General features: G+C 41.7%; 3 protein-coding genes across 8 annotated transcripts in view; 2 read left to right on the top strand and 1 right to left on the bottom strand.

Annotated features, from left to right (window-relative positions):
- Window positions 1-36: 36 nt before the first annotated feature.
- On the bottom strand, window positions 37-27571 carry LOC130688005 (ankyrin repeat and fibronectin type-III domain-containing protein 1-like). 6 transcript variants are annotated; one of them, XM_057511016.2, is made up of 20 exons: window positions 27420-27571; window positions 15624-15733; window positions 12273-12753; window positions 12018-12196; window positions 5778-5885; window positions 5577-5655; window positions 5167-5270; window positions 4877-5059; window positions 4653-4766; window positions 4273-4497; window positions 4086-4159; window positions 3821-3969; window positions 3571-3703; window positions 3381-3494; window positions 3038-3253; window positions 2603-2769; window positions 2033-2531; window positions 1430-1976; window positions 748-1359; window positions 37-667 (listed from the first exon to the last, which is right to left on the bottom strand). In XM_057511016.2, exons 1-20 carry the CDS (start codon window positions 27548-27550, stop codon window positions 450-452), a joined length of 4443 nt encoding a protein of 1480 aa, XP_057366999.1. In that variant the 5' UTR covers window positions 27551-27571; the 3' UTR covers window positions 37-449. The 6 variants fall into 6 exon arrangements, with proteins under 6 accessions (XP_057366999.1, XP_059352243.1, XP_059352244.1 ...); XM_059496260.1 differs by lacking the exon at window positions 27420-27571 and adding an exon at window positions 25803-25870; XM_059496261.1 differs by lacking the exon at window positions 27420-27571 and adding an exon at window positions 24179-24322.
- LOC130689538 (PRELI domain-containing protein 1, mitochondrial-like) overlaps window positions 10324-27849 on the top strand; it is a 36641-nt gene continuing 19115 nt past the window's right edge. Inside the window, exon 1 of the mRNA XM_059496272.1 lies at window positions 10324-10334. The gene's annotated coding sequence lies outside the window, so the exon portion shown is untranslated. The remainder of the gene's footprint in view (window positions 10335-27849) is intronic.
- On the top strand, window positions 17069-18647 carry LOC130687924 (uncharacterized). The gene is made up of 2 exons (XM_057511011.1): window positions 17069-17153; window positions 17233-18647. Exon 2 carries the CDS (start codon window positions 17248-17250, stop codon window positions 17728-17730), a length of 483 nt encoding a protein of 160 aa, XP_057366994.1. The 5' UTR covers window positions 17069-17153; window positions 17233-17247; the 3' UTR covers window positions 17731-18647.

The raw sequence follows: 27849 nt of genomic DNA, 5'->3' as shown, positions 1-27849 counted from the left end.
TTTATCTTTGATTCCCTTGAGAAGAGATCATTGCCATTTGTCCATGGATCTACTGGCGTGAATTTTTCCTTTGTACAAAACATTTAACAAGCAAATATCAACAGATGACGTCATGATTAAGAAAACAGTAATTACATGTCTAATCAGTGTGTACGCAGAAATCGGTGGTTACATCTACTACAATAAATACCGATTTCAATAGCGTGAGACGGAAACTGTGTTAAAGATAATCACAAAAGACCGTGAAAGATAACTATCCCCTTGTCTACACCCTTGAAAGATCCATTTGGATAGAACACATGGGGCTAGATGAATTCGATTACTAAAATCCATATGATGGCGGTTAAATAATCTTACTCTGTCATCTGTCAATGTCAGCATCCAGTCAACGATCATCTGAACAGAACGACCCATTTGAGATTCGTAGTTTTGAGATGCAATTTTACTAATCAGAGGGCAGCCGGTTGAGGCTTTTGTTGACGCCCACTCTGTTCAATGGCCGCGAGGACGTCCTTTTTCTGTCTGACGTAAAGTCGCCCTTTCTTCCACGGATTTTGTAGATGAAGCGGCCGGAAATCGTCTCGCAGACATCTTTCTCTCGCTCCAATGACGGCCACCAAACAGAAATTTTTAAATTCTTCGGCAGCGTACACAGGGCCATCTTTGCCTGGAAACGTAGAAAACCAAGTCGTTAGTATTTTATATTGGTTCCAAATAACCAGAACATCAATCAGCAGGTGTTAATACCTTTCAAACCAACAGCCATGTTTAGTTGGCGCACCACTAAATCCACTACCTCGCGAGCGATGGTTCTAGTAGTAACATGTAGTTTCACACTTGTGCCATTGGCTAAACCGGATTCATAGGCAGCATAAACTTGGATAATTCCACTAGCAGAGGCTTCTCCGCTTTCGACATCACCCGAGCGTATACTTCCGGAATCGGGATCACCGTCAACCGACGAAAGTGAAGTCAGCGATGGAGTATGGCTCGATCTCGACGGATGGCTGCACTCGCTTTCCTGGCTGTTGGACCTCATGCTGCCCGTTGAGCGGCCCTTCTTTCCGCCCGATCCGCCTCGTTGCAGTTTAGTGGGCGGTGGCGCTGGAGGCTCCTCAGATGATTCTTCATACTTCGGTTCTTGCTGTTGTTCTTGGTCTTCCTGGCCGGCTGCTGCGTACACAGGTGTATTATCGTCTGTGCCTTCAGCGTCCAAGAACGGCTGAAATTCCAGATTATTCAACTGATTTTCACTTCGTGATATGCATTTACGAGCTCCATTTTGGGCGATGAGAATGGGTGGAGTCGGAAGAGTTTCGTTGCTACGGCTATGCTGTTGCTTAAAAAGTTCACCAGTTTCTGTCAGAAATGAAAAGTCCGTTTAGATGTGATATTTCAAAGATAGTGAGAACGCCATGCATTGAATTACCTGGCTGAGTATAGCGAGCTCTCGAACACGAGCATGAACCGCAATTGGAAACATAGCCGGGCAAATCCAGTGGGACGGAACATTCAGGGCAGACAGGGGTCCGAGATCGGACTGTGTTGATGCGAATGAAGGCTGGAGAATCACCCATAGAATTGCGATTGCCGAGCAGTTTGTTATCGCTCTTCGTTTTGACAAGGACTCGATGTTTACCGCCAGGTATGCCGCTCACAATCCGACTGTCATTATTCGCCGCTATCGAATGATGAGTTCTTGTAGAAGAATTGCTCGTTTTCAAGGTGAGCGTCGGACGCCTAGCGGGCTCTTCAGCCGACTCAGTCGGAGTAGATAACACAGGAGTAGTAGGAGGAATTTGTTGAGACAGAGCTGCAATAGCAACTCCTACTCCAGTCATGGTTCGATCTCTTGCCAGCGATAGGACGTCCATGACCCAACGTGATCCTCTCCATGTTGAATCCACCTGTACTTGAACATCCTGAAGCCGTTGGAAGCGCTGCTTAGCTTCCGCTAACTCCACGCTTGAAAATGCCTGCGGATAACACATGATTAGACGTCAATCAACTATCAATGTGATGATAAACTGACCTCGCGCATGGCCAGCTGAGCCAAATTGGAATCCAATTCCAAAATAGAACTGAGCCGCGAATAGCGGCCGATGAGATCACGCTGGTAGGTGCGCAAGTGTATCATTTCAAAGACCTGAAGGGGTACTGACAGGAACTCCGGACGATGAAAGAGTGCCTCACTTTGACCAGCAACGGCGCAAACGCTGTCCGGTGGCGGAAGCAACAGAATCACTGAGACGTCTGGACTCAGTTCAATGACTTCATCTTCGTAAATACGGTGCTGCATCACAGAGCCTTCGATACCCATGCTTCCCAATAATTTGCACGCGGCCCTCTGCAATTGACTCTGAAAGAGCAGCTGGGCTGTGCTGGGTTGTAGGTTAAGTTTTCCCGTCAGACCATCCATTACTGCGTAATCCGTCCTGTCATCTCCACCGTCGGCATCTCCATTATTCATCTCTGTGTTTTTGTTTTGAGGCTGGTTTTTAGCCAACTTCTTGATCCACTGCCATTCTTCACTGAAAAACGAAAGAGCACACGTGTTGCGTTGTTGTTTGAAAATGAATTGTCAGTAAAACATTTCACGTACCTGGAAACCCACGGATTGTCTCGTATTTTGGCGTGCGGCAACAGGTTGGGCGCGTCCTTGGGCACGAGAACGCGAATCAAATCGACCGAGCTCTTCATTTTCAAGTAGCCCAGGTAGAGTCCGCGCGGCAGGGGCTTGTTGCTGACTTGCAGGAAATCTATTTGTTCCTATTCCAGAGTAAAAACACAAATGAAATGAACGTTCATGGGGAATGGATGTTTTATCTTCTTGCCGAAGACTAGATCAACGACCTTTTTTTTAAAAAAAAACAAAACAAATGAACTGGTTTATCGATTCTAATATGGCCATTTAAGACGACCAGTTTCGTATCTGCGTCGCTGTTGAGAGCCGATTAGAATCATCAACATTTTCTGACGAAGTAACTCGTTTTCTTTGTTGACTTTTGGCTTATCAGTCTTGCGGAGAACTTCTCACCTGGAGAGAAGCGAGGAGGAGATCGCCGGCCGTACTCTCTTCGTGCGTGACGATTCGCCGTTGCACTTTAGAGAGCGGCAGCCACTTGAAGTTCAACGAAGACGGAATGGCCTTGATATTGGACAAATGGCAGGTACTCGATATCACCAGGGTCCCTTGGCTATCTTTCAGCGGTTGGTAGTGAAGCTGACCTAGATCTTGCAGGCCCAGGGCGCTCTGCGTTTGATGAACACGTACGTGGTTTAAAGGAGATAACAACAACAAGAAATCGGTCAATTTTCTGAACCACATAATGGTGCGAATGTTCCCAATTTTGAACATCAATGTGAAATATGAAACTGACTTGTAACTGGGCGGCTGCTTGCAATATTTTAATGCGGAAATGGGCGTTTGCCGAACTCGAACTGCGCTCCATATCATGACGGAGAGTTTTCACGTCACTCCAAGTGCAACCAATCTATCGAAACGTCATGATTTGTTTAAGAACACACGTTCCAAGGCTGAAATGATGGCAAAAAAAAAAATAAGGGTACCTTCATAAGCCAGTGGAAATCATTATTAACTGAAGCGGGATAAGTATCGTCGACTTCAACGACAGGTGGAAATTCTTCGGTGGTCACCAAGACCTTGTCTTCATGGAAGACGATGCAAGCAAAGTAAACTCCCCTAGTAACAAGACAAGCATTTAAAACAATAGCGTCTAAACAAATTGACGTCGTCAAACGAAAAGCAGAACACAATGGACCGTGAAGATGGTTTTTAATGGGCCAGCAATACACGCACCTGCGCAGATTCTTTTGAAATTTGACATTGGCGCCGAAGAACTGCCTTAGGTTAATTTTTGCTGGATTCTTGCGCTGTTTCTGAGCCTCGCCCAGGCCGTCTTCCAGCTGTCGGATTTCCGAAGCGTAATCAGGCCGCCATGTCCGCACCTGGTCAATATTTGCGTGAAAACGGGTCGTTAAAAATGAGGCACAATGTGTCTGCGTGAAACGAAACAAAAACAGCCTAGATAAGACTGTGTTTATCTGTTTCCGGTTTCTCTTACTCTACTAAATAGGTCGTCCAATATAGGTAAACGGCCGGCGAAACGCGGTTTTCGGCCGTCTATTATCCGCCAGACTATTAGATGATGAAAAAAAAGAGAAAATCACGTTAGAAATCTGATTGCGGTGTTGTGATTCCGATGCGACGAAGTTTTGCTTTGTTTTGCTCGTGTTGCTAAAAACCCCCACCTGATAACAAGACAGATGAGGGGAGAGTGGTTTTGAACGACCCGTATCCCGACAGGTTGCCGGCGGCCACTCGAAAGTAGCACCGCGAATTGGATGGACAAGTAGAGACGGTCACGTTCACCTCGTTAAATTCATCGCCTCCTCCGCTTCGCTTCCAGATCTGTGTGTCGCGCACCTCCAGCTCGCCACCGGGGTATGCAAAATCCGGATGAGTTGACCATTGGACTTTTTGAAATAGCGAAACAGAAATAAGGGAAATAAATACACATAACTGTAAAGATTGTTGATAAAGACAACGGACCGGTTAAAGATAAAAACATATTCTACGCTGAGCAAAAAAAAATAAAAGGCAAACGCACTGCCATGTTTGTCAAGCTCACCTTTAAATTTAGTGCAAATGCCACCAGAATCTGCTTCAGGTTGAAGCCACCAAATGTGGACGGAATGTTCCCCAACAACTTCAACGCGGGCCTGGTTCGGACTGTTGGGCACCTCTGATCAATTCGGAAGCAACGAGACAAAACAAAAAATGTAACTCGATTAAAATCTAATGAGAAATAAAAGAAAAGAAAAGCCAACATAAAAAATTGCTGTTTGGACTCACTGAGTTGTTCCAGTCCGGTTTTCATTTTGCGGAGGATGCGCACTCGGCGCTTCCATAGGGCGACGTGTTTGTCCAGCTCGACTCTGACCGGACTAGACGACGGCTGACTTTTCTCTTCCAGTTGTTTCTCGGCGTCGTTGAGTAGTTGAACGAGATGCAGACTCAGCGATTCTTTACTGCCATCTGATTCCGATGATGACGAAAGGAGCGCCGTGGAAAAAAAAAAGAAAAAAAGAAAACGAATTATAGCGTCAGCAAAACAGAATGTCAACAATTCGATGGTCACTTACATTCCGTTCCTTCTCTGGCTCCTTGTTGGATGAGTAACTTGACCATTTCTGCATTGTTCGTCAAAACGGCCACATCCATCAAGGACAGACCGTCACTGTTGTAACTATTTAGCAACGACACACACGAAAAGGAACGATGAATAAATTTGGTTTTAATGACCGTTGGACTGTCATCGTAAGCGTCCATCTCGATTAGGCAATGCAATTCTAGTGAAGGGTTCAATGAACTCGAATAATCACTGCTGTTTGACAAGCGTAAATTTACAGTGCATGTGGGTTTCCCACGCATCTTCTTTGACGATGCGACACGAAGGGTAACGGTGCCGTCACGACAGACGATTTATGTCGGACAGAAAAAAAGAGTCACGTTCGTCTTGATGAACGCAAATCGTGTGGATTTCTATCGTTACCTGTTAATGTCGACCTCGTTGTCCTCGAGGATCGCCCTGGCCTTTTCCACCTGGCCAAACTCGACGGCGGCAAACAGTGCTGCCAAGATTCACAAGGAAAAAAAGCATACAATTACATGATTAATCATCGTTGTCTTGAATTTCAATGGACGACTAAGATGAACGATCATTCCTTTGTACTTTTCTCTTTCGTTAACTCACCGTGCAGATGAATATTGATTTTCGTCAGTTTCTCCATTTTCTTCAGATCCGTTTTTGTCAGGTGAAGTCCATGGACCAGCAGCTCCAGTGATGAATCTTTCTTCCTATCTGCTCGATGCAAATTTAAAAAAAATAACAAACACGGTTAAGAAATAAAAAAAAAACGAAGAAACACACAATGGAAAACACAGCCAACAAGATAAGAACGAATCATTGCGACACCTACAAAGAATTTCGCCGGGCACTGCGGGGTCGACTAAAAGCTCTTGCCAATGATCTCCGCTATTCCGCACATTGACATCTTTGGCAAAAAACGAACTAACGCTAGTTTTCCGTCTGATTGATGAGTTTGTCCCTTGACGGCGCATCATCACCATCGTTTCGGGTTGGCTCAACGTTCCCGGGAAATTAAAACGATTGCCGCCGTCTGCACTACCAAAACCGACGGGAGCCGACGTCGGTTGTACGGGAGATTTCTCTGGAATCCCCAATCTATCGCTACTGACTGTTTGAAGGACCCTAGGTGGCCGAGGTAGCGTTCTAGTGTTACTAACACGATTCATCTTGACGCTACACAATAACAACAACACCTTTGAAAAAAAAAAAGAAAAAAAAGGGATCGTGTCTCGCCAGCCGATATTGCACCAATCCGAATTCGCGGCCTACTCGGCGTCAAGTGGCGGTTGCCATCTGACAATACGCGTTCAGAAAAAGAGAAATCCGCATTCCAAATTGATTTTTTTTTGTGTGTGTGTGTGGTGTTTTACTTCTTTGAGGGGTTTTTTTATCGTCCACAAACGGGGGAGTAGAACGACTTATCCGCCGCCTTTTGTTCTTCCTCTTTTTTTTTCTGATTTTTTTATATTTTCGTTTGAGGTTTGCCCTCTTTTTAGACCGCCCATTCGGGCCAGCAGTTGAGTGAATATTATATTCCACTGCTGGAAAAATTTTCACGATCAATAGATAACACCAAAAGGGGAAACGGAACGGATTTTCGGTTCACCGAGTTAGCCACAATAATCCCAAAAAAATTGTGAAAATAGGAGACGACAAAGATTTTCTAATCGACATTGGCGGGAACACGTACGTGTTCGTTCACCACCGAGCGAACGAACAAGCGCACAAAGGAGCTGCACACGAAAAACAACACACAAAGCAAAAAAAAAAACTGGAGAGAGAAAATATAGAGGGCGGACCCCCTAAAAAAAAATAGAAAACTTCCAGTATATACACAGAGTACACTACACGCACATATACTAGATCATATAAACAAGCCAAAGTTGCGAGATAAAGCACAAACAGTTTGACGTGCGCCGTTTGGGGCCAAGGGGAAAGAGAAAAAAAAGAACGACCATGGGTGTGTACATGAGAAGAGGGATGTTGGCGTGAAAGGAAACTGGAACTGACCAAGAGACTGAAGCGGGAAGAGGGAGGCATATCTCTTGTAGAGTATATAGACAAAAAGAAAAAAAAAGGGACTTGCCATATAAGGAGAGAGCAAGAGGAAACCACCAAAGTACCACATGTGGTTTGATAAGCGTTCGCGTTATGTCTCTGTATATATTCTTTTAAAAAAATGGTTAGCTCGTAACGGGGGATTGGGTGGCAGCAATAAGTACATAAGCAGAATTATTATTATTGCTATTTAGAGGCTTTAGGAGAACCAAAATAGCAGCAAGGATTTAAATAGAGAAAAAAAAACGAAGGAGGTGACTACCGGAATGAGTAATCGCATAACCATTCTTCCGCATTATAAGCATCGGCCACTATCCTTGAACGAATGCACAACAGACCCGCCCTATCGGATTGCTATGAAAAAGGAAACCTTTTAAAAATGTTACGCGCTGTTGTTTTGCCTCCATATTGCATTCGCTTGTTATCTCCGTAAAAGATTGCAGCTATTGTGACAGACTCGAGGACTTTACAAGCAAAGTTCCACGATAGATTTTGGTCAACAACTTGAGAGCCGATCGGATGACTTAACTTTTGTAACTTGAAACGGCTTGCTTGTTCAAACAGAAATAACAGAGAGAAAAAAATATATATATGGATCTTCACAAGTGATTGTTCCAAAATAATTTCGAGATAAGTTGTTTTGCAATTGGGCATTCAAAATGTTGTGTTATCTACAATTGCTTGCAAATAGTACAAAACAGTTTGTTTAGCTCAGTGAGGGAATAATAGAATCATCAGAATTTCAAACATTTCTCTTTGTTGAATAGGCGCATCACTTTGTAAGAATGGTTAATCATCGCTTATTCTACTGGAAAAGTTTGGCTCGCATTCCGCGAGATCGTGACTTTTCAATTTCAAGAGAATTTGATGCTTGGGAAAAAGAACAAATAACTGCATATATTTTTGTTAGGCAATCCTTTTAGTTGACTTGTACCAGCAACGTTGCTGTGCAGAAATCCCCCCACAAAAAAATAGAAGGTTGCGACCGTGTAAATACCTTGAGAAACTCGAAAATTAAATGAAACCAAAACACGGAATAAAGAAAGGAAAAAAAAAAAAAAAAAACAACATCGTGTTTGGTGTTGTGTAACGATCGGTGTAAACACTTCTTTCGGGATAGGGCGACGGAATAAGGCCAGCAGCCTTGCTAACTATATTTATAACTCAAAGCCGAGAATCTAGGGAGAGAGAAAAATAAAGGAAGAAAAATAGACGGCAGAGTTTACTGTTGGTGTTTCCCTGTGTTTCTTTACTGCAACGATGGCCATAAAAAAAAAAAAGCTCGTGTTTTGACGCTGATTACGGGCTGTTGGTTTTCTCTTTGACTAAACTCACTGACTGAAACGTACCCCGGTCAGAGTTGACAACAAATAAATGGTAGCTACTATTGTACGGTACAACAATCGATTACCAGCTACAATCACAATTGAAATTCAGTCGAATGCGTCGGAATCTTTTTCTACAGACGACACAACAAAAACGTATTGAAAGTCGTGGAAACCACAAAAGAGAAGAGGCACTGAAGAGCAAGGCCATTATTGTTTCGGCTTGTCGTCGAGGCCAAAAAGTGAGTAGCTAGGAAAGGACTCCCGAGAAAGGCCAATTGACGGTTTAATCCACAGTTACAATGGACACCCTGTGTGTCGTCAAACAGCTGTGTAAAAACGTTGAACAATGTAACGAAACTACCTGAGCTCATGGGGGGGGGGAGGGAAGAGAGAGAACACAAAGTATATGGATATTGGGTCTGTGTATCAATGTCGATTTTGGACACGTTGAACTCACCTGTTGTCGGCGGTATGAGATGCATCACGCTCGTACGTCACAGTAGTCCACAACACACACACACACTTGAATCAAACAAAGTCGGTGCTGCCAAGTCGACAGCGAGTTGCACAAATCAGATCAAAAAGCAAGTATCCATTTGTTTTTGTTGTTTTTCAACGATTTCAACTCAAGTTGGGTAAACGATGAGAGAAAACAACACGTCACTTGAAATGGTAATAAAATAAAAAGCAGCAACTTGCAATTGAGGAGCACAACGAGAGACTTAAATGGAGGCTCAACAAACACCCGCCATGGCATGCATCCTTCTGACGTCTGGTAATACAAGAGTCAGCACAGTCGTGGCCCCCACAGCGTTTTTTTTTTCTCTCATCGTCCCCCTACGCTCGAAGCTATTCATACGTTGGGAATATACCTGGTTGAAAAACTACACCACGCCAGCCAAAAAATAAAAAGAGCCCCTCTACGTACGCAGGTGTGCCAACTCTCTCGACAGGTAGCAGTACTGTGTTTTTTTTTCAAAGAAGAAAAGGAATACAGTATCCGTCAATCGAAAGATGCTGCAGCTTTTGCACACCTGTAGATCATACAAATTCTCTTTGAAATCAATCTAACCGTTTTTCACTTTTCTTTTGTTTTGTTTTTTATGTTTCGTTCGCAGAGGGCGCGACTTTAACGGTCGAACTCGTAGCAGTCATGTCGTTCTAGGTTTACTCAAACACTAAGTCACATAAGTTGGTCTGCTGTACGTAAATTGCGCGGAAACTCTGGAAACTTCGCCAACGGAAAAAAACAACGAACATCTTTTGTTTTCCCCTAACTGTCGATTTCTTAATAAAACAAGAGGGGGAAAAAGTGAAATTTAGAAAAGGGAAAACGAGGGCTTTGACTCTGACGGTCACCAAGACGAAATGAAAAAGAGGAATCTGGTGGGTTTGTCAGACCACATTTTCTTTTGTTGTCGTGCTGCGGAGGAAGTAAAAAAAAAAAACCTTTTCGACAGAAGGAACCCGAAAAGAGAAAAACGGGACATTAAGAGCGTGTCGTGTGTGCAGTAAAGTAAAAAAGGGATGCCATTTCTTCTTTAGAAAGACACAAACATGACGGCAGGTGGTGCTGTGTCAAACTATTATCTGATGGTGGTAGGGCACACGAACGCACACCAATTGGTGAAATCGAACAAAAATAGAATTTCGTAGCTGTTTCTGAGACAGGAATTTGTATGGAAATGGAATCGTGCGTCATCCATCACAAAATGAGGTTGTTTTTTTATTCCCTACTTTGCTATTGTTGATGCCTTACCTTTAGTTTTGCTGATCACGTCAAAAGATACACGAGTTTCGATCAACATTTCGAAATCGACCCTGTCGTGTCGAGCTGCATCCGATGGATAAGTTTATCTTTGTTACACTTTCAAAAAAAATATAGACGCAGTCTACAACGAATGCAATGCGTTACGCCCAACTTTAGTGATAGTTTCATGTATCGTAGATACTTTGCAACTTGTTTCTTTAACTGCAGATTGATAGCGATCGTCAATCGCACTACAATTCACCATGGATTACGTTAGATGTAGTGAGATAGTCGGCAATAGAAATTCCGTGCAAAAAAAAAAAAAAAAGAAAAGAAATGGCCGAGAGGGTAAGGTAATAGTAGCTCTTTGTGATAAAAATACAGGCCGGGAACAATAGGCATTATTCCATCACGCAAACGTATAAATTGTTGGCAAAATAGCGATAGCTATTGCAAAGAAACGAAGACTGACTTATGCGTTGTATTTCTTATTAAACTATACCCCGCGTGTATACCAAATGGGATCCCATTTAGGAAAACCATCAATCAAAAAGAGTCAAACGCAACAACGTAAGAAAAAAACTCTTTGGGAATATTAATCGCACCATTGCGTCAATGACGTCAGCAACAAAAAAAAATGAACAACAAAAAGCATCGACTCTATGGTTCCCTGAATTTTTTTTATACAGCCACGTAATGCACATGCCCATGAAATGGTCTTTGATTCATTTGAATACATCATCGTCATTCTAGCGGAATTATTACCCACGAGGAACTGAAACGTCACAATCATAATCGTAAGCTCACAGCTGGGAAAATATTTTGGAATCAAATAGAATCACTCTCCCCACTCAAACTTTCCCTTTTTTTCTCTCGCTAAAGGAAACAGTCGGCCAGTGTTGACACGTGCAATCAAGTGAGAAAAGAAAAGAACATTGTCAACCGTTCAATAGGACGAGAGGGCTTGACGTTGCCCGCCATCTTGTCATCTTAACGTACGATATAAACCGGTTATGTCCTTATAGCTATAGTACACTGATAAATGAACGTAAACGTTTCATTTTTTTTTTCTTGCCTACGATTTATGGTAGCGTCACCCTTGCGTGCATCATCTAAGCTCGTTATACAGGAGAAACCTTGAAAGCGCGCGCCATCTTTGCGCGTGAGCGGGAGCCATCCGGTTCGTGAAAAAAAATGTATGCCGATAAAAATGTTAATTTTCGCTTCCATCCAAAGCTCGTTACGTAGGCGCGATGGGGAAGAAAATTAAGGGAAAGAACCACATCAACTAGAAATAATATCCCGTAAAATACTCTATGAAAGAGACGGGTTGCAATTAACATGCGGCCAGCAGTCAATTTATTGATGCAACACCAAGGGGAAACCCACCGCACTCGCATCCAGTTGGACGTTTTTCTTTAATAATTCAGACAAGAGCTGCTTCGTTTTCACTACATTAGAGCGCAATCCCCTGACGATGGCCAACTGCACGTTTTGTGCATTAGCTTCTACCGAACTCCTTTTTAGTTTCACATTTGATTTTTTTTATCCACACCTGCCTTTGTGATCACGTTCGAACTCGCAAATACCATGGATCACGTCCTTTAGGATGCTAAGCTTTTTCGTTCTTTTCTTCAGTATGACATTTTAAGTAATGGAACAAAAGAAATGAAAATGGATGAAAAGAAGGATTTCGTTGAAACTTACCGTGTGATGTTTTACGTTTTCCGCTAACAGACGGTGAAGTCGGAAAAGCTTTGCCTTGTAATTCCGGAACAGCTAAATTGACTCGAGTTCCGGCCGTTGTTGCACCTGACGTCGTAGGAAGGACATCCGGTGCTTGCTGATTATCCGCGAGGGATGCTTTGCCACGTAACGAATCATTACTGAAAATTTGAAAATAAAAAGGACGATGACTTTCATTTGAAACTAATTTTTTTTTTTGAAATAAATTAACCAAACCTTTCTAAACTGTGCCGGCGAGGTCTCGTCGTTGGCTGATGGATGTCGTTGTTGTTGCTGGCCAGCAGCTGCAATTGAATTTGAACTGGACTCGTCTTCATCACGTTGGCAGGCGGTTGAAGTTGTTGATTGCTCTTCGCACCATCAGCCACTGTTCCTTGACTGCTGTTTAGAAACAATTTCGGAAGTCGGTGGCTGTTGCCTGGTGAACTGTTGTCAGCGGAGGATCTTTTGTTCCGAACTCCGCCCACAGAGGAGCTAGGCGATCCGGGATCAGAAGATCCAGATCCCAGTGGTTTCGATCCAGTGATGGAAGATAAGCTCAACAAATCACGGATGTCTTGCCATTCGTTAGGCGATGAATCGGATGAAGATTGCGAACGATTGCCGGACGGCGGGACTGTCAGTCCGTTTTCCCCTGCTGCTGCAGCCATGGCTCCAACAGCTGCCGAAGCCGTGGCCATAGCCACAACTGCCGTCGCTGCAAACGAGATGATAAAGTCGTTAAAAATTAGTTAACGAGATGCAGCAAACATGAAATGTTAGATCGTCGTTAACGCAGCCTTGGCCTTCTCCTGTTTCACGATCCCCCCTTTTTTTTTTACCGCGCTCGCTAACCGTCAACAAGATCGAAATTATGTAATTTATATACGATCCCGTGCAGGGGAAAAACATGTCGTCCCGCCTCTTTTACATTTTTGTCTTTTCTGCTTTTCAAAATTGAAACGAACTGACGTTGGGGGATTTTTTTACACGCGTCTCACGTCTACGAAAATGCGATAACGAGTTTTTTCATGTGTCCTGAATTATCAAGAGAACGAGAGACATGTTAATTATCTATTTCAAAGTAACAAGAGAGATTTGTCTCCGTAGCGAACAAAAAAAAAATGTCTTCCGCCACCACACCTTTGAATTACCGAGAATTTAATAATGTTGACATTGTGACATTGTGATTGACGTATCAGTGACAGTTCGTAACTTTAAAGAAACGTACAAGTAAATTTTCTAGAAAAATAAAACTAAAAATTAAAAGTATTACAAAATTTTGAAGATTGCTATAATCATAAATCTATTTCACGCTCTCAACGGTCTACCAACCATTGATTAGTTCATGCGACCCCATTCAACCTGGCATCGTTTGAAGGCGGATACATTTTTCAGCGTGAATATCGATCCTGCTTGAAATTGCCAACTGAATCCATAAGATTACAAGTTCCTGAATTATGCCCACGTGTTATACAATTTCATAAATCAATCCAAATTAAGAATAGCTTTCAGAGAAACGGGTGGGTTCCAGATAAAACGTCCATCAAGAAGAATGACAATTTCTTTCTTTTTTTTCCCATTCCAAATCAATAAAAATGATTTATAGGATACATGTCAATCATCCAGAAAGAACCAAACATTAATATGCCTTCTATTTCTAGCTACATAACCGCAGGCTGAGCAACGAAATTATTTATATCGATCGCCATAGCTTTCAAAGATCTTGACGTGCCGACGGAACCCAATTTATTAGTCAAATTCCCCCCTCCCACGATTTCGTTTAGCATTTCTTGCCTCTCTCCTACCCGCAATAAATTTATTCTATTAATACGTATACGGCACGGAACAAATCAGCCCTCGCAAGATCGTCAATCACTCACAGAAAACTCCTCCATTAATTCAGTTATACAACTTCATTTGGAATGTCTATGACTGCAATCCGCTCATCGATGAGGTGGGCCTTATTAGTCCTGATCCATTTATGAAGCTGTGGAACGAGCAAAAAGACCAATAATAACCAATGCCAAAAAATACAAAAAAAAACATCCGGAATATGTAACCGGTTAATCGAGTTTAGCCGATATCGAGCAGTCACGGACGATGGACACAAACACGTTAGCCTTTATACAAGAGGAGGTGGAATAGACAACTATTGTCCATTTTCGTTTTCGTTCCTCGAATAGCTGTAAGCCCACTGGAATTTACACACACAATAGAAAATCAAGTCCCTTTTTTCTTTGTGTGTTCCGTGAAATGTAATCCTGGCGAAGTCGTTCTCGCAGAACAACGTTAAAAAATAAGTTAGAAGAAACACCATTTCGCCAGAAAAAGAACTGGACATCCGAGTAGCGTGGGAGTTGTTGTTCCGTTAATGTACCGTCAATGCTGGTTATATAAACGTATACGCTGCTTGATTAGTATTTCAGTTGATGTGCCGTGACGTCAGCAATCTCGTTACGCAGGCAGCAACGTAATGTTATTTGTATCGTTATTCTGCGGCTTTATCGGCTACTATAAAAAGAATAGATTTCGGGTACTGGAACTGACAGCCGAAGCCAAAAGGTTCTCTTTTTTTCCAATCTGCTATTGTACCGTGTCTTATACAACAACAGTTCGAGACATTCGTTCATGATCGAGACGGAAATAATGTGCGGGAAAAGAAAAAAAAACGGACATGGATTCAATCAAGAAAAAAAAAAACAGGAGATATTTTCCGGTACAATACGAAGAATGATGCCCAACCTTAATACTTTTCAATCCGTAAAATCAAACAATAATAAATTTAGCTCTTTTTTAAAAAAAATATTGTATATGTAACTACACCTTACCACGGTGCTATAGTAAATAGAACGTGAAAACCAAGTTATGATTCGCTTATCCTTCGTGATTCGCGAGACGACCTTGTGCACGTACACAAGTGTATGTATATTATTAGACGGGGACATGGAAGTTATGAGTTTTCTAACGGTAAAAAACGAATAGAGTACGATATTGCAGTCTATGTTTATATGGATGTTATATCAAAGTCCAGTCGGAAGTTCTTGGCTGTCTCCGAGGGGGCTTCACTCGGTCGGAATCGATCTCCTAGGTGACGCATCTCTTTGTTATTGAATGCGCTTAAACTTGTCTCCCCCCCTCCCATTGAAAAGCTATAGCTTTCCGCCATGTAACTAACACGATTTATAAATTGAAATGGTGTGTGAAATCACAGCTTTAACGTATTTATCACATTTGAACCTCGTCATCCATTTTTAGCTCTATTACATAATTAAAACATGGAAGAGTTCATGACTCTCGCCAGTGTTCACAATTGTGCAAACAAGTTTTTATTTTATTTTTACTTTACCGGCTCGATAGCCAAATTGGATAAATCAGCCAGTTTTTCAAGTGGAGCTTTTTGTTTTTAAGGACAAGAGACTCGATGTCCTTGTCTCATCATCGCTTTTGTTTATCCATTGTGTGCAGTTCAAATATTGGGAAAAGAATACCCAAATTGGACACAACGAAAACGTTGAAACACTGCTTCCAAAATTTGGCCAATCTTTTTTGAACGCTCATGAACGAAGCTATTTAAAATATACAGACCTGGAACGATGATGCTCGGCAGTGTCCTGGATCGCAGAAAAGGTACTGGACGTTGCGACGGTGCCATCGAATGGAGTCCTCCACCAACACCACCCTTGTCGTTGACATTGCTAAATAAATCAAAATTGGATTTCAATGGAGAATTGACATGAAAAACAATGCAGAAAACGAATTGAAAAACAAATTCCTTTTGTGCCAGACGTCAAAACTCGAAGAGCGAAAATGATGAAATTGACTTTGTTTTACTCTTGTAATTCTGCGGGAAAGGTTTGTGCAAGTATGTGCCAATAATGTCTGGACGGCTTCGCTTTTATCTATCCGAGAAACATAAAGCTCTTTTCGTTAATAAATATGAACTAATAAAGCTCCGTACGGAATCGCCTGGATAACGATGACGGAAGAATTCTTTGCGCACCAGCGAATACGCCTGTTTCTGCAGAAAATTTGCGCCGAACAACATCAAAGACTAAGCACGAGGAAAAATACGACATAACATTATTTGTTGATGTGTGGTCGATGATTTCATCTCAACGCGATTGAACTAGCAAGAGCAAAAAAATTCCGATTTTTTTTGTGTGGCCTATTCGCTTATTGTCTGCAATTGCAACTCGTAGTGTGGAGATGAATATCGGGCTCGTGAGAATACAGGATAAATCAAAACAAAGAAAGAAAGAAATCGATCACGAGATTCAGTTACCAAGGTAACAGACGCGTTGTAGATCCGGCGTCAGATCACCTAGTGTTACGTCTATGTTACAACAAATACGGCCATCATAATGAAACGATGCTTGCGCTCTGTGTGCATTACGTTAGGAACCTTTGTACAGTCGATTAATTAAGGAATAGATAGACTAGTCGTTAATGAGTCGACGTGTCGAGTGTGAGAAACGTATGTTTTAGATCATATTTCACTATTGGATTTATTCGACATTTGGAAATCTATTTGCGTTTCCATTAAAAGGGATTTTTTTTTTTTTAATTCAAACGCCAACTAAAAAAGTAGGTAATGCAAATGAATCGTATGGAGAACCAGTTGCCGAGATAGCGTGCATACGTAATGATTGCCAATGTCAGATATGGTAACATAAAAATATGCGCGAAAACTCCAAAAAAGGAGTCGTGAAATAAACACGAAAGAATTTTTCTTCGAATTTCATCCGCGCACATAAACAACCAAAGACTTTGTTTTTCTGACAACGATTTTTTTTTAAAATTTTGTTTAGCTTTCTTTGGGGAGGACTACAACATTTTGGCAACAGAATACTATTTTCAAAAAAACGGATCATCAAAATGGCCTCGGAAAGATAAGCTCACAAAAGAAAGGTTTCCACACAAGTGTGACAGGTCTTATCATTTTCATGGAGATCCCATTAGACACATGCAGAGATAGCAGGCTCTAGACGCACTTTAACAGATTACGTTGCACAATACGGTACCTCACAAGAGACAGTTATTCACCTTTCCTTTTTCAAAGACTCGACTGCGGTTCAACATTCTTTAACCTCCATCGCAAAAGGACGGAAAAACAAGGTAAACCAACACAAGTGAATTTTCGTTAATAACCTCAAAAGATCATCTGTTTCATTTCCTTCCATTATTGACGTCGCAGACGAAGGACGCCATAATGGGTGGCTTGATTTCTAAAAGGATTCTCATTGCAAACGGATACCATCACGATATTTACGCTCGAGTGGACACGGATAAATCGGCGGCCATCAAAAGCGGAGCCACGCACATTAGACTGCCGTCGGCCGACGACAAAAATGCGACCGTCAACGAATCCATCACTAACGAACTCTTCAAAGAGAAATTATTCATCAAGATGGCGGCCGGATTTCGGGCCTGTTTCCGCATCAACACCTCCGCAAAAAATTCAAACGCCGATGGTGAGGTCTATGTCACGATCGCGTTATCCAACGGTGAATTCATTTGCAGAGGATTGGCTGTACAAGTAAACCGCTGCTTAATCATCGATAGTCAAGGCAACCTGCAAATAGTGCAGCATTCAATTGCGAGCCAATTGGGTGTAGGCACCAAATCGAGCGCTACATGGAAAGACATCATCATCGACGGCATCGATCATGGTAAATTGAAAAAGAACGTCTAACGTGCCCAACTCATTAGCACCGTAATTAGCCTTACGTGCAGCCGTGTAACGAATAGCTCAAAAAAATCGTGAATACTTAAAAAACAACAATCGATGGAGTAATTCCATTTGAATTGCAGAGACACGTAACAGCTGAATAGGTCTAATCTCCATTCCCTTTATGATGTAAACCCAGTTGTGTGTGCAACTGCGCAACATTCTTCAACATAAAAAACATTTAAAAAATAACCAAAAAGAGGACGTCGACCTGTTGTAACATTTCGTAATGTGCGATTGAGAGGTCGTTTAAAAAAAAAATTACGTCCATTTCTTTAACGACCATATTGTGCGTCCATTCTCCGTTATTGTGAGACCTTTCGCAGCAATTGAACACAGTGGACTTAATGGAATCACTTGAAAAATGCGTAGCAATTTAGAAACTGTTTTCTCTGCACCCCCCCCCCCCCCTTTTTCAGCTTGTCGAGAAAGTAAAGGCTAACTACACAATCGGATTCCATTAGTTTTTGGCAAAGGGCACGCCAGAAAAGTATTAAGCCTGCAATGTTATTCCAATCGTCATTCGACGGCAAGCGTACTTGAGTGGCCTATAAAGAAATCCTTGTCCAACTATACGATGCCAACAGACGAGCGTCGCCAGTAAAAGGAAAAGGATCACCAGGTCACGGGTAATAGGAGCACCAGCAGCACTCACCACACCCTTTAGTTTTTATAAAGAGATTCGAAGATCTCCAATAAAAAAAAAAAGGAGAGAGAGGGTGGAGAGTCCGAGTCGACGTGATCCGATCCGAAAAGTGATTACAATTGCCGTACATCAATCACCATCGGTCTTGTGAAATGGTACCAGCCAATCGATTTCATCTTGTCGTATACAATGCGTGAACTGTAATAGAGTTTTCTATACACTTGAGTCTAACATCGATTTCTCGTCTCTCGTTACGCCATATAGAGTAGATGTGTTTACTTTTCAATCATCTTTTTGTTTATGTGTCATCAAGTTCAATAGGAATCCATCGCATTTGACTATAGAGTGTTTGGCTAGCTGAATTTAACGAGCGCTAAAATGATAGGCATACTCGCGACGATTGCCAATGCGCAACGTACCGTGTTTTATTTCACTAGCGAACGCTCGACGTATTTCGGCCAATCAACGTGCGCTCTCAAAATTGAAATCATTTGATCACGTACTAACGCACCCCATTTTGCCCGCTCGATCGTCAGTCTCTCTTCCAACTAAGTGGCACATTTTTTATGGCCTTGCAAAGACGACATTCTTTTTTTTTTCTTTTTTGTTTAACCAAAACAAAATTTTTTTTTTTTTTTGCAACCACGCCCAAACTATGCACTACTACGTGGGAACAGTTCATATGTTGCAATATGACATTATTAGCCATTGGAATTGATGTGACACGCGCGTCGCATTTCGAAAGATAAATGTCGCCATTGCAAACAGCCCAATGCGAGTGTGTGTGTGTGTATGTAGCCAGCCACACACACACACACACACACACACGAGGATATCCATCGTTTTCCCTAGCGCATACAATGGATGCTGGAACGAATGACCAAGAGATCTCATTCGGACTTGGAGAACATTTTGGTAACGTCGAGCTATTGGCTCACCCATAACTACGTGTGTAGCTCCTGCTGTCCGCCGAGAGACCATGACGTCGACGGACGTGTTGTAAATAAAAGAACTGACGGTGGAAGCGAATCACGTCTCAATAATAAAAAAAAAGGGTGGGCCAACAAATCACACAAAAGAAGAAATGAATATTGTAGAAGCAACATCATCATCATCTACACTATATCATCGGGTGCAAGCTTTGTGACCAGCCTTTGCAAAAGGCCAGCAAACAAAAACTTACGTCGTATCAAAGAGACCATAAGAGCAGGGATTTCATAGTACTCTGTATTGTTGTATAGGATTAGACTATGTTTATATGGGCGCACGTGTCGTTTCTAAGCCGGTCGTACACGATTAGCCTTGAAGTCAAAACATTCAGAGTAAATTAAAAATGGATCAGTCAACAATGGAAGGTGCATTCCGACGCACTGCGCTAAACAGGGCTAATTTAATAATGAAACTAAGGTCATGTACAGTATTGAACCCTGAAACATTTGGGCTTGATGCAGAAGTGGTTGAAAGAGATGGAAATTTGATGACGAAAAATCATTTGTACTAAGAGACGACTTAAGTACTTTCCGAGTGGCAGCGAGCTGTTAAAGCTTAATGGAACATTACGGGATGAACAGGATCATAAGAGTGCTTCTAGTAATGAATAAAGAGATACCTTGAAAGTTCTATAAGTTGGCTAAAGAAAACTTTTTTAGCTGCGAAAACTGGGGGATAGAACGATGGCGGACAAAGTAAACTTGCGACTGCCAGACTTCTTTCCAACGCCCGGCCCTCTGCTGACAATTGTCAATGACGCGAGAAGAATAATAAAGAAAAAGTACGTGAAAGAGACTTTGGATGGTAGGATTAACTTTTCACTTGTCCAAACTTTTTTTTATTGCGATTAACAAAAGAAAAATTCTTCTGGTGAAGATAGTTAAAATGCAGATGACATGATGTATGAAATCTCAATCTACCTGACATAGGCAATTCATTTTTTTTTTACTAAGTAAAAAGCAGAGAATAATCAAAGCCACAAAGGAAACAGAAGAACTGCCAGGTCGACTGTGCAGATTATGCTAAGTTCAGTTGTGAGGTAAGATCTCTTTGTAAAGATCACGTTCCAGACGATTGTTCTGGTGTACATACTGACGTCCTGTGTGACACAGTGGCTTCTATATTGTTCTCACTGAAAGACAAGATTTTTGTAAAGCAAAGATTTCTCCAGTTTGACACGATCTTTATTGACAAACGTGTGACGCACAGAAGCTCATGATCCTACTGTTCTGTAACGTTAGTCGCTGTCTACATGTTTACATCTCCAATGTAATTTAGGGATGTGTCGATGGCGATATATTTACATTTGCGAAATGAAAACAACACGTCCGAAAAAAAAGCCTGTTATGTAGACGGCCCAATTGTGTAACATCCAAACGTAAAGCCAGCAGCTACGTAAAAGCTCGTGTATAATTAGTTGCAACCCGTATCCAATTAGTGGACGCCATTATGTGGCAGGAACACAACAACGTAAATTAGAGAGGGGGAAAAAAATAATAAAACTCACGACAAACGAGCGCATGTTTAGCGCCACCATTACCATTTTTATGGAGTCTTTTCCCATGTCGTCCTTTATTTAAATATAAAAAAAACAAAACAGACTGCTCATGCAGGCTTGCAGTCCAATGCGGGATTTCACTGAATTTTGGTCAATTGTTTTTATAAAAAAAAAAAAAAACACTAGCACAGCAATCGTTTGAAATAAACATAAAATATTCACGCTGTCATCGGTTCGATGGACGATGGCAGATGGACACGCGACTCTATGATTGGTCTGTCATTGTTACTTAAATAAGGATGAGTTCTGAGGCTTATTTTTATTTTTTTGTAATCAATCGGGGAAATGAAAGAAAAGAAACAGGAAAAAATATCGATTATTGGGCCGAGCGTTCGTTTTTGCTGGGTTCGGGAAAAAACAAGAAGTAAACAGTACGGTCAGACTTGGTGATTATCTGCTCATGGCGTGATGGCGTGTAGCCCACATCAACAAAAGAAACCGAACGGAACACAAAAAATGAATCGATTTCCTATCGCTTGTTTTCAAATGATATCAAAACTTTTGCTTTCCGTTCGTGAAAAGAAAACTTTGCCCGTTCTCTGTCGATAGGGAAGCTACTTTATTTTAAAGAAAAGAGGATTGACGAGAACAGCTTTCAAAAAATCATAATGACGAACCATCGTATCCGCATGGCACGTCAATAGAAACAAATGACTCAATTAATGAAAGGGAGTGAGAATCCCCCTTTTTTTAATTATGTCGTAAACGCGTAGTTATGAATCGCCTACCTGCCATGAGTCGATTGTTGGCCGCTTGGACGAAGTCTTTTGCCCGTTAACTTGCGTCGGAAAACTCGGCGGACGCGCAAGATGAGAAAGACGGCCCGGTCGATGGACAATTGATGCTTTTTTTCAGCACCTCCACCACTCGCCGTACTCATGGCTACTTTTTACGCAAACAGTTATACTCGATCGAATAACGTGAACAATTGTCTGCAACAGTCCCGAACAACGGCCATTGGCCAACGAAAACGCGATTTTTTTTCTTAAATCGTCACTTGACAAATATCCACATCAATTACACGATAATAAGAAATCCCATGACCAACAAAAAAAAATTCCCGATTGTCTTGGCGACGCGTTCAACCTGCCGACTTTACACGAACAGCAATATGAAGAGGACTGCTGGATACAGAGCTAGCAATTGCGGGGAAAAGAGGAGGGATTGTATATCCAGGGCACACAAGGACTGTATCGTATGCGCATCTCTCCAGTCGGGAATGCCTCGCAAAAAGAAAGGACGGCACGCCTGCGTACTCTGACTATTGCGTGCGGGAGTGTTGAACGCTGGCACTTTATTAGTATTTAAAAAGAAAAAAAGAAGCAAAAAGAAAATAGCAAAATAGCAATTTTTAAATCAGCACAAACTATAACGCCAAGCAAAACAAACGAAGTGTGTTGCGAAGAAAAAAAGGTCTACGGTTTTCAATCAACTCGTCGTGTGTTAAAGGAGGGGGGGGGGGGGGGAGGTGTATATATAAGGCTCTAACGTTGTTATACGCTTTACGTGTTTTTATAGACTCTCAGCATTCGCGGCCATTGCTTCCAAAGAGTTTTAATGCACCGTGCAAGACTATGTACAGATCCAGCGCATAACGTTGGCTACACGAAGAGTGTCCTTCCATCCGTCTCTCAAAGAATTATACACGCTACTAGCAATAGCCCGTTACGTTAGTCGCAATATCTTAATTTATCTTTTTCTTTCCTATTCTTTTTTTTCGTTTTCAAAGTCATTTCTCTGGAGGACGATAACAGAAGACACGTGTAATTTCCTTTTCGTCAATAATAAGAAATGCTAGTGATTGAAAAATGAAAGATCCGCACGATTCGATTGCCGATAGGATGTTCACGCCGACAGCCCTGGAGAATCAAGTGAATGTTTGATTCCCTGCAAGTCTCACGCATCAAATCGTCGATGTTCTATCAACGTTTTGAACGAAAAAAAAGGCGCCTTCAGACATTTTATAGTCAGAAAAAAAATCTATAAATAGACTATCATAAATCATGATGTAACAGTTCATGTTTTTGTGGCATATAAAAGGGAGACGGCAATGACGTCACACTGACTGACCAAAAAAAAATTCAAGATGAAATTGAAATTGACAGCTTCTGTACCACCAGCGATTCGAATGAACATGTCCCAGTTTAAATCAGTTGCGGATGCCCCAACCCTACTATCTCGCGTCCATCTTTCAATGGATGCGACATACCATATTTCATGTTAAAAGAGAACCCGTGTCTTTTACAGGGTCGCATGCAACTGATATTACGAAGCAATTCCGTAGAAACCCACTTTGAGACAGACCTTTAAAATAACGGATACAAAAAATGTTTGCTTGATGGTCAAGAGCAACAGCTAGAAAGAGAAATGTCATGGATGGATGTGTGGATAACGTGAGTGGACTCTACACGGTGATTCACGGACGCATCGAAGCAATCCAATCGGAACCGAAAAATGTCCCGAAATCATAAGGACTAGTCACATCGATATTTCTAGCGAAAGAAATCACACAAAGTAGTGACTGCAAAACCTCTATTTTTAAACTTTAAAATTCGCCTCTTTTGCATTGAGAGCGCCGCTTGAACGTGCTGAAAGGGTTACCCTCGTCATGGCCTATTTCGTACACAGTCAATCGGGACGAGACAAAAAAAAAAAGATGTAAGAAATCCAGGAGTCAAACAGGCAATTGTGTAACAAGGAAATCCCTAGACAAATCAAACAGTGACCGTGCTCGATCTATCGTCCCTGACTTGTTTCTCTGCGTTCGTCTGGAAAAAGAGCGACAAGCGGCGACTAGATGTACTGGTATTTGGAATTCTTCCTAGACGAAGAGACGCATTTTTCGGTGAGCTAAAAGCGACACTAGACTTGCACTGATTTCCCTGAAGCCCCCGAGAACTGATTAGCAAACACGGGCATGGCAGTATGCGAATGACACTCGCAAAACTGGATGGCGATAAAAAGACAAATATTTTTTTCTTTTTTGAATTTAGAAGGGTAGTTACAACCAAAACAGGTCAGATGATGTTGTACAAAATAGATGGTAATCGATGACGTAGATAGTCACGTCTCTACAAGGACAACCAGCGAATTGATCGAGCGACTATGCAATGAAAATCAATTCAAGTAGATTGGCAATCTACTTTTTAAAGAAATACATCGTCGACAGTAAAAAGGAAAAACAAACATGAACAATAAAAAAAAAAAAGGAAACTCACATCGAGTGAAGACGGACAACTCGCTATCTCTGGCAACGGGGGTGTTCGGTTGCACACACATGTAGGCGTGCTGGTGTGACGTATAGATCGACGACATGGAATGGCACTTTCAAGGCTCCACGTATGCCCATCGTCAAAAACTTTTTCTTGTCTAGACTCGTCTACATTTGCCAACGGACACACAAAAATGGGCGGATTTTATGACCCTGAACTAAGCAGCTGGGGCCCTAGAAGCGAATCTAGAGAATTAGTTTATGCCACGTCACCTGTTCCTGTCACACGTCACTGATCTGTCAAGTCGTTAACATTATTAAAACGACATCTTTTCTAATTAAAAAAATCAAGTTCCCTCTCTGAAGTGTGTGGTAGAGATTAGAACAACCTTTTTTTTTTTCAATCTATCACGCTGTTCGTATGATGATTCACCACGCACCCACCAGCGGCAGAATTCCGACACCAACTACGTGAACCGTGAGATATGACGTCATAGGAAAACTAAAGGCTTTGGTGTGAGGGGGGAAGGGTGTTCACCTGGGGCGCTGCCAAAATCCGGTGGGCAGAGAAACAATTGGAAAACACATGCACTACTAGTGTCTTAATTGATTCAGCAACAATGCTGGGGCTATGTCTCACGCTCATCCCGCGTGAGAAGACACATCCAAGGTATCTGACGACCGAAGGATCGAGAGCTAAATTTTCACGAAGGCAATGCATGGAAGAAAAGGAAGAAATGATGTTGCCCTGGGAATGTTCGAAGCTTCCTGGCTGTCTCTGTAGTTTTTATTGCGCGCAGTGGGAGGAGACAAATAAATCATGTAGCATTTTAGTTGTAATGCAATTGCATTTTCAATGATTTTCTTTTCCAGAATGGAAATGCCATTATCGAATGTCTGCAACAGCGCAGGTAAAAATAATAAAGACAGACATGGGCGATGGGTTTTCAATGTTGGATATAGAAGGAGAAGATATATCCATCAGACGCTTACGGAAAATATAAACACTTTTTTTTAAAGGAATTTTCGTTTTTTTTTTTTTTTTTTTGCATATGATGGATTTTCTTTTTGTTTTAAGTGTTTGTCTGATGACGGCAATTTTTTTTTCTACATTTTCGTTTTCCATGAAAGGGCACGTCCTTTGTTGTTGGATTATTATAAAGTGTAATTCGGAATAAATCCACACCTGCTTGAGAACTCACAGCCTCCGACTGTCAACAAATCCCTCACTCTCTCTCCCTCTTGTGTTTTTGTCCAGGAATAATAATAAGCTGATCCTTCTACTGCCGGAATCATATGCGTCACACTGTAATAATAACTAAGCTCAACATAATAATGAGGCATCCGTAGGCACAGAGCGAAAGTGGATAGCGTACATCATTGTAAACAGATATAGCAAAAAAAAAATAAATAATAACAATAATAATGAAAATAAATAATTCTTTTTGTTTACTGCCAACATTTACCCCCTGAAATTTCTTGATCTGATAAAAGAACAACATGCGAGCTTCTTCTAATGGTTGTTTTGATCATCTCCGTTCCAGACCCAATAAAACTCGTTCTGATTGGCTGTCTATCCGCAGGAAACAAAAAAAAAATGCGTGCAATAAGAAGCGAAATCCAAGACTCACCACACCAATTTAGCGAAACACTGCATGATGATGTCATACACCTTCGCTGCCGGTTAAAATCACACGCGGGAATTTTTCGGACCGAGCCGATTAATTATGACACACACGAAAAGGCAGGTCAACATTCAGTGATCTCGACGAGAAAAATTGTTTAAACACGCCACTGTTGCCATTGATTCCTTACAGCTGACGATGCGAAAAAAGACACGCTTTAGTCCCGCCGCCATTCGGGAGTATGTCGTGTATTTGGTCGGGGGCTAAGGCGTACGTGCAATGGCCTGCTGTGCAGCACGACGTGTGTCGACGAGCAGCGAATACAACTAAACACGCCCGCACAACAGGCTTTCATCTGACTGACTAACTATAACTCTGTCTGCCATTTCTCCTTTCTTCTTCTTCTTCTTCTTCTTTTCTTTTCTCCCGTCTTACTAAGCTAGTAGGAATGTTAAATGCCCGTGAGGCATATTTCGGGACTGTATAAAGCCAAGCACGCGAAAAAAAAAAGAAGTACCGCAGAAGTGGGAGGAAATAAATGGCACTCGATTTTTACACATACCACTGCATCCGCATGTTCGGTATAACTACTTCACCACTATACATATCAGGTGGTTTGGTCTAGAGTTTTAGTTATTTTAATGTTTCCCAGTCGCCCTATGGGAAAAAAGCGTCAACAGTGCAAAGCGCAGGTTATGTCATTATTCCACGCCGTGACTGCCTTTTAATACGGCCATTGTTCCCTCTCCCTCTTTTTTTTTTGCTTAGAAACAACAGCCATCGTCGCCTTCTTGTCGTGCGGGACTACCTTTGCCGTTCGTCGCTCCCGAATTATTTTTTATGCCCTGTGGAAATCATTTGATTTTCGCATTATAGTTCAATTCCAGAAGAAGGTTGAAAATTCAAGTAAAGCAACTTCTCTTTCCTTTTTTTTTTTTTTTTTTTTTTTGTTATTTAAAAAGGATTTCCTACTGTATCTGTGAGTATTTGTGGAACACACAAATATATTTGCCCCCTAGGCATTAGAACTCGGACGAACTAGTTTGCGGGAGGTTACGTACGCGAATCCGCAATTTATGTACATTACTAGATCATTACGTAAACCGTTGCATGGCTTTCAAACAAAAATTAGAAAGGAATTTCGAAGGCCGCAGGATGAATCGTGAGAAACATTCCAAGGCATCTTTAAAATGTTATCATATTTTTTTTTTCTCGAATTTCTATCCATCTTCATTTTCGTTTTGCCTTTTCTTGTTGTTTCCAGCTGAGAAAAGAAAACAAGGAAAATACGTAGAACCCTTTTAATCAGAACCTCGTAGAAGACAAAGACTGATGATCACGCCTCTTTACCTCTCGTTTCGTTTGGTTCTTTCGTCTACTTATTCTCCACGTCAATTTTAATTACACTAATCGAAAAGCTTCCCTCTTTCTATCTGCTTGTGTGCTTTTGATCAGCGGTGAAACCAACAGCATCAAAAGCATTTCTAGAGGAAGCCCGTTCTTTTTCCCAAATCAAACGACATTATGCTAATTCGTGCATAATCAGGACTTCAAACAGCAAATTGGAGGCCTATTCGATTCATGGAAAAAGAACTGATGTGTTTAATTCAACTAAAATTGTACCTGACGGCCAAGATGTCAGACACTTTATCGATGGTATCCCAATCGGCTAGCGTCTCTTCGTTTTTCATCTTCCGGGAAACGCGACGCGGTAGTCCCGTGACTGGACGAATTTGAAGAAATTCCTGTTTCATAGCGTCACGTGAGAGAAACACTGAAAATCCACCACATCACCGAAGACGCACAAGAGAATTATCACGGGCGTTTAAGAATCCAACAATTAATAAAGGAGATTGGATTAAAATCGATCTCTTCACTCTGATGGACTGGCTTCAAATGTCTGCTATGGTCCTAGGTCCTTTTTGTTTGCCCGCGTTCGAATGTATACATGTCCGGGGGATTTCTACTATGCACCTATATGTACGTGTTTTTTATTTCAACTCACGCTTCTCGGGCTGACCCATCCGCCTTGGCCCTTTCTTGTCCCGACATA

Source organism: Daphnia carinata, chromosome 7 (genome assembly GCF_022539665.2).
Source record: "Daphnia carinata strain CSIRO-1 chromosome 7, CSIRO_AGI_Dcar_HiC_V3, whole genome shotgun sequence".
Classification (NCBI taxonomy): Eukaryota; Metazoa; Arthropoda; class Branchiopoda; order Diplostraca; family Daphniidae; genus Daphnia; species Daphnia carinata.
The sequence above is the reverse complement of the archived record's forward strand: the minus strand, read 5'-3'. Positions and strand labels throughout refer to the sequence as shown.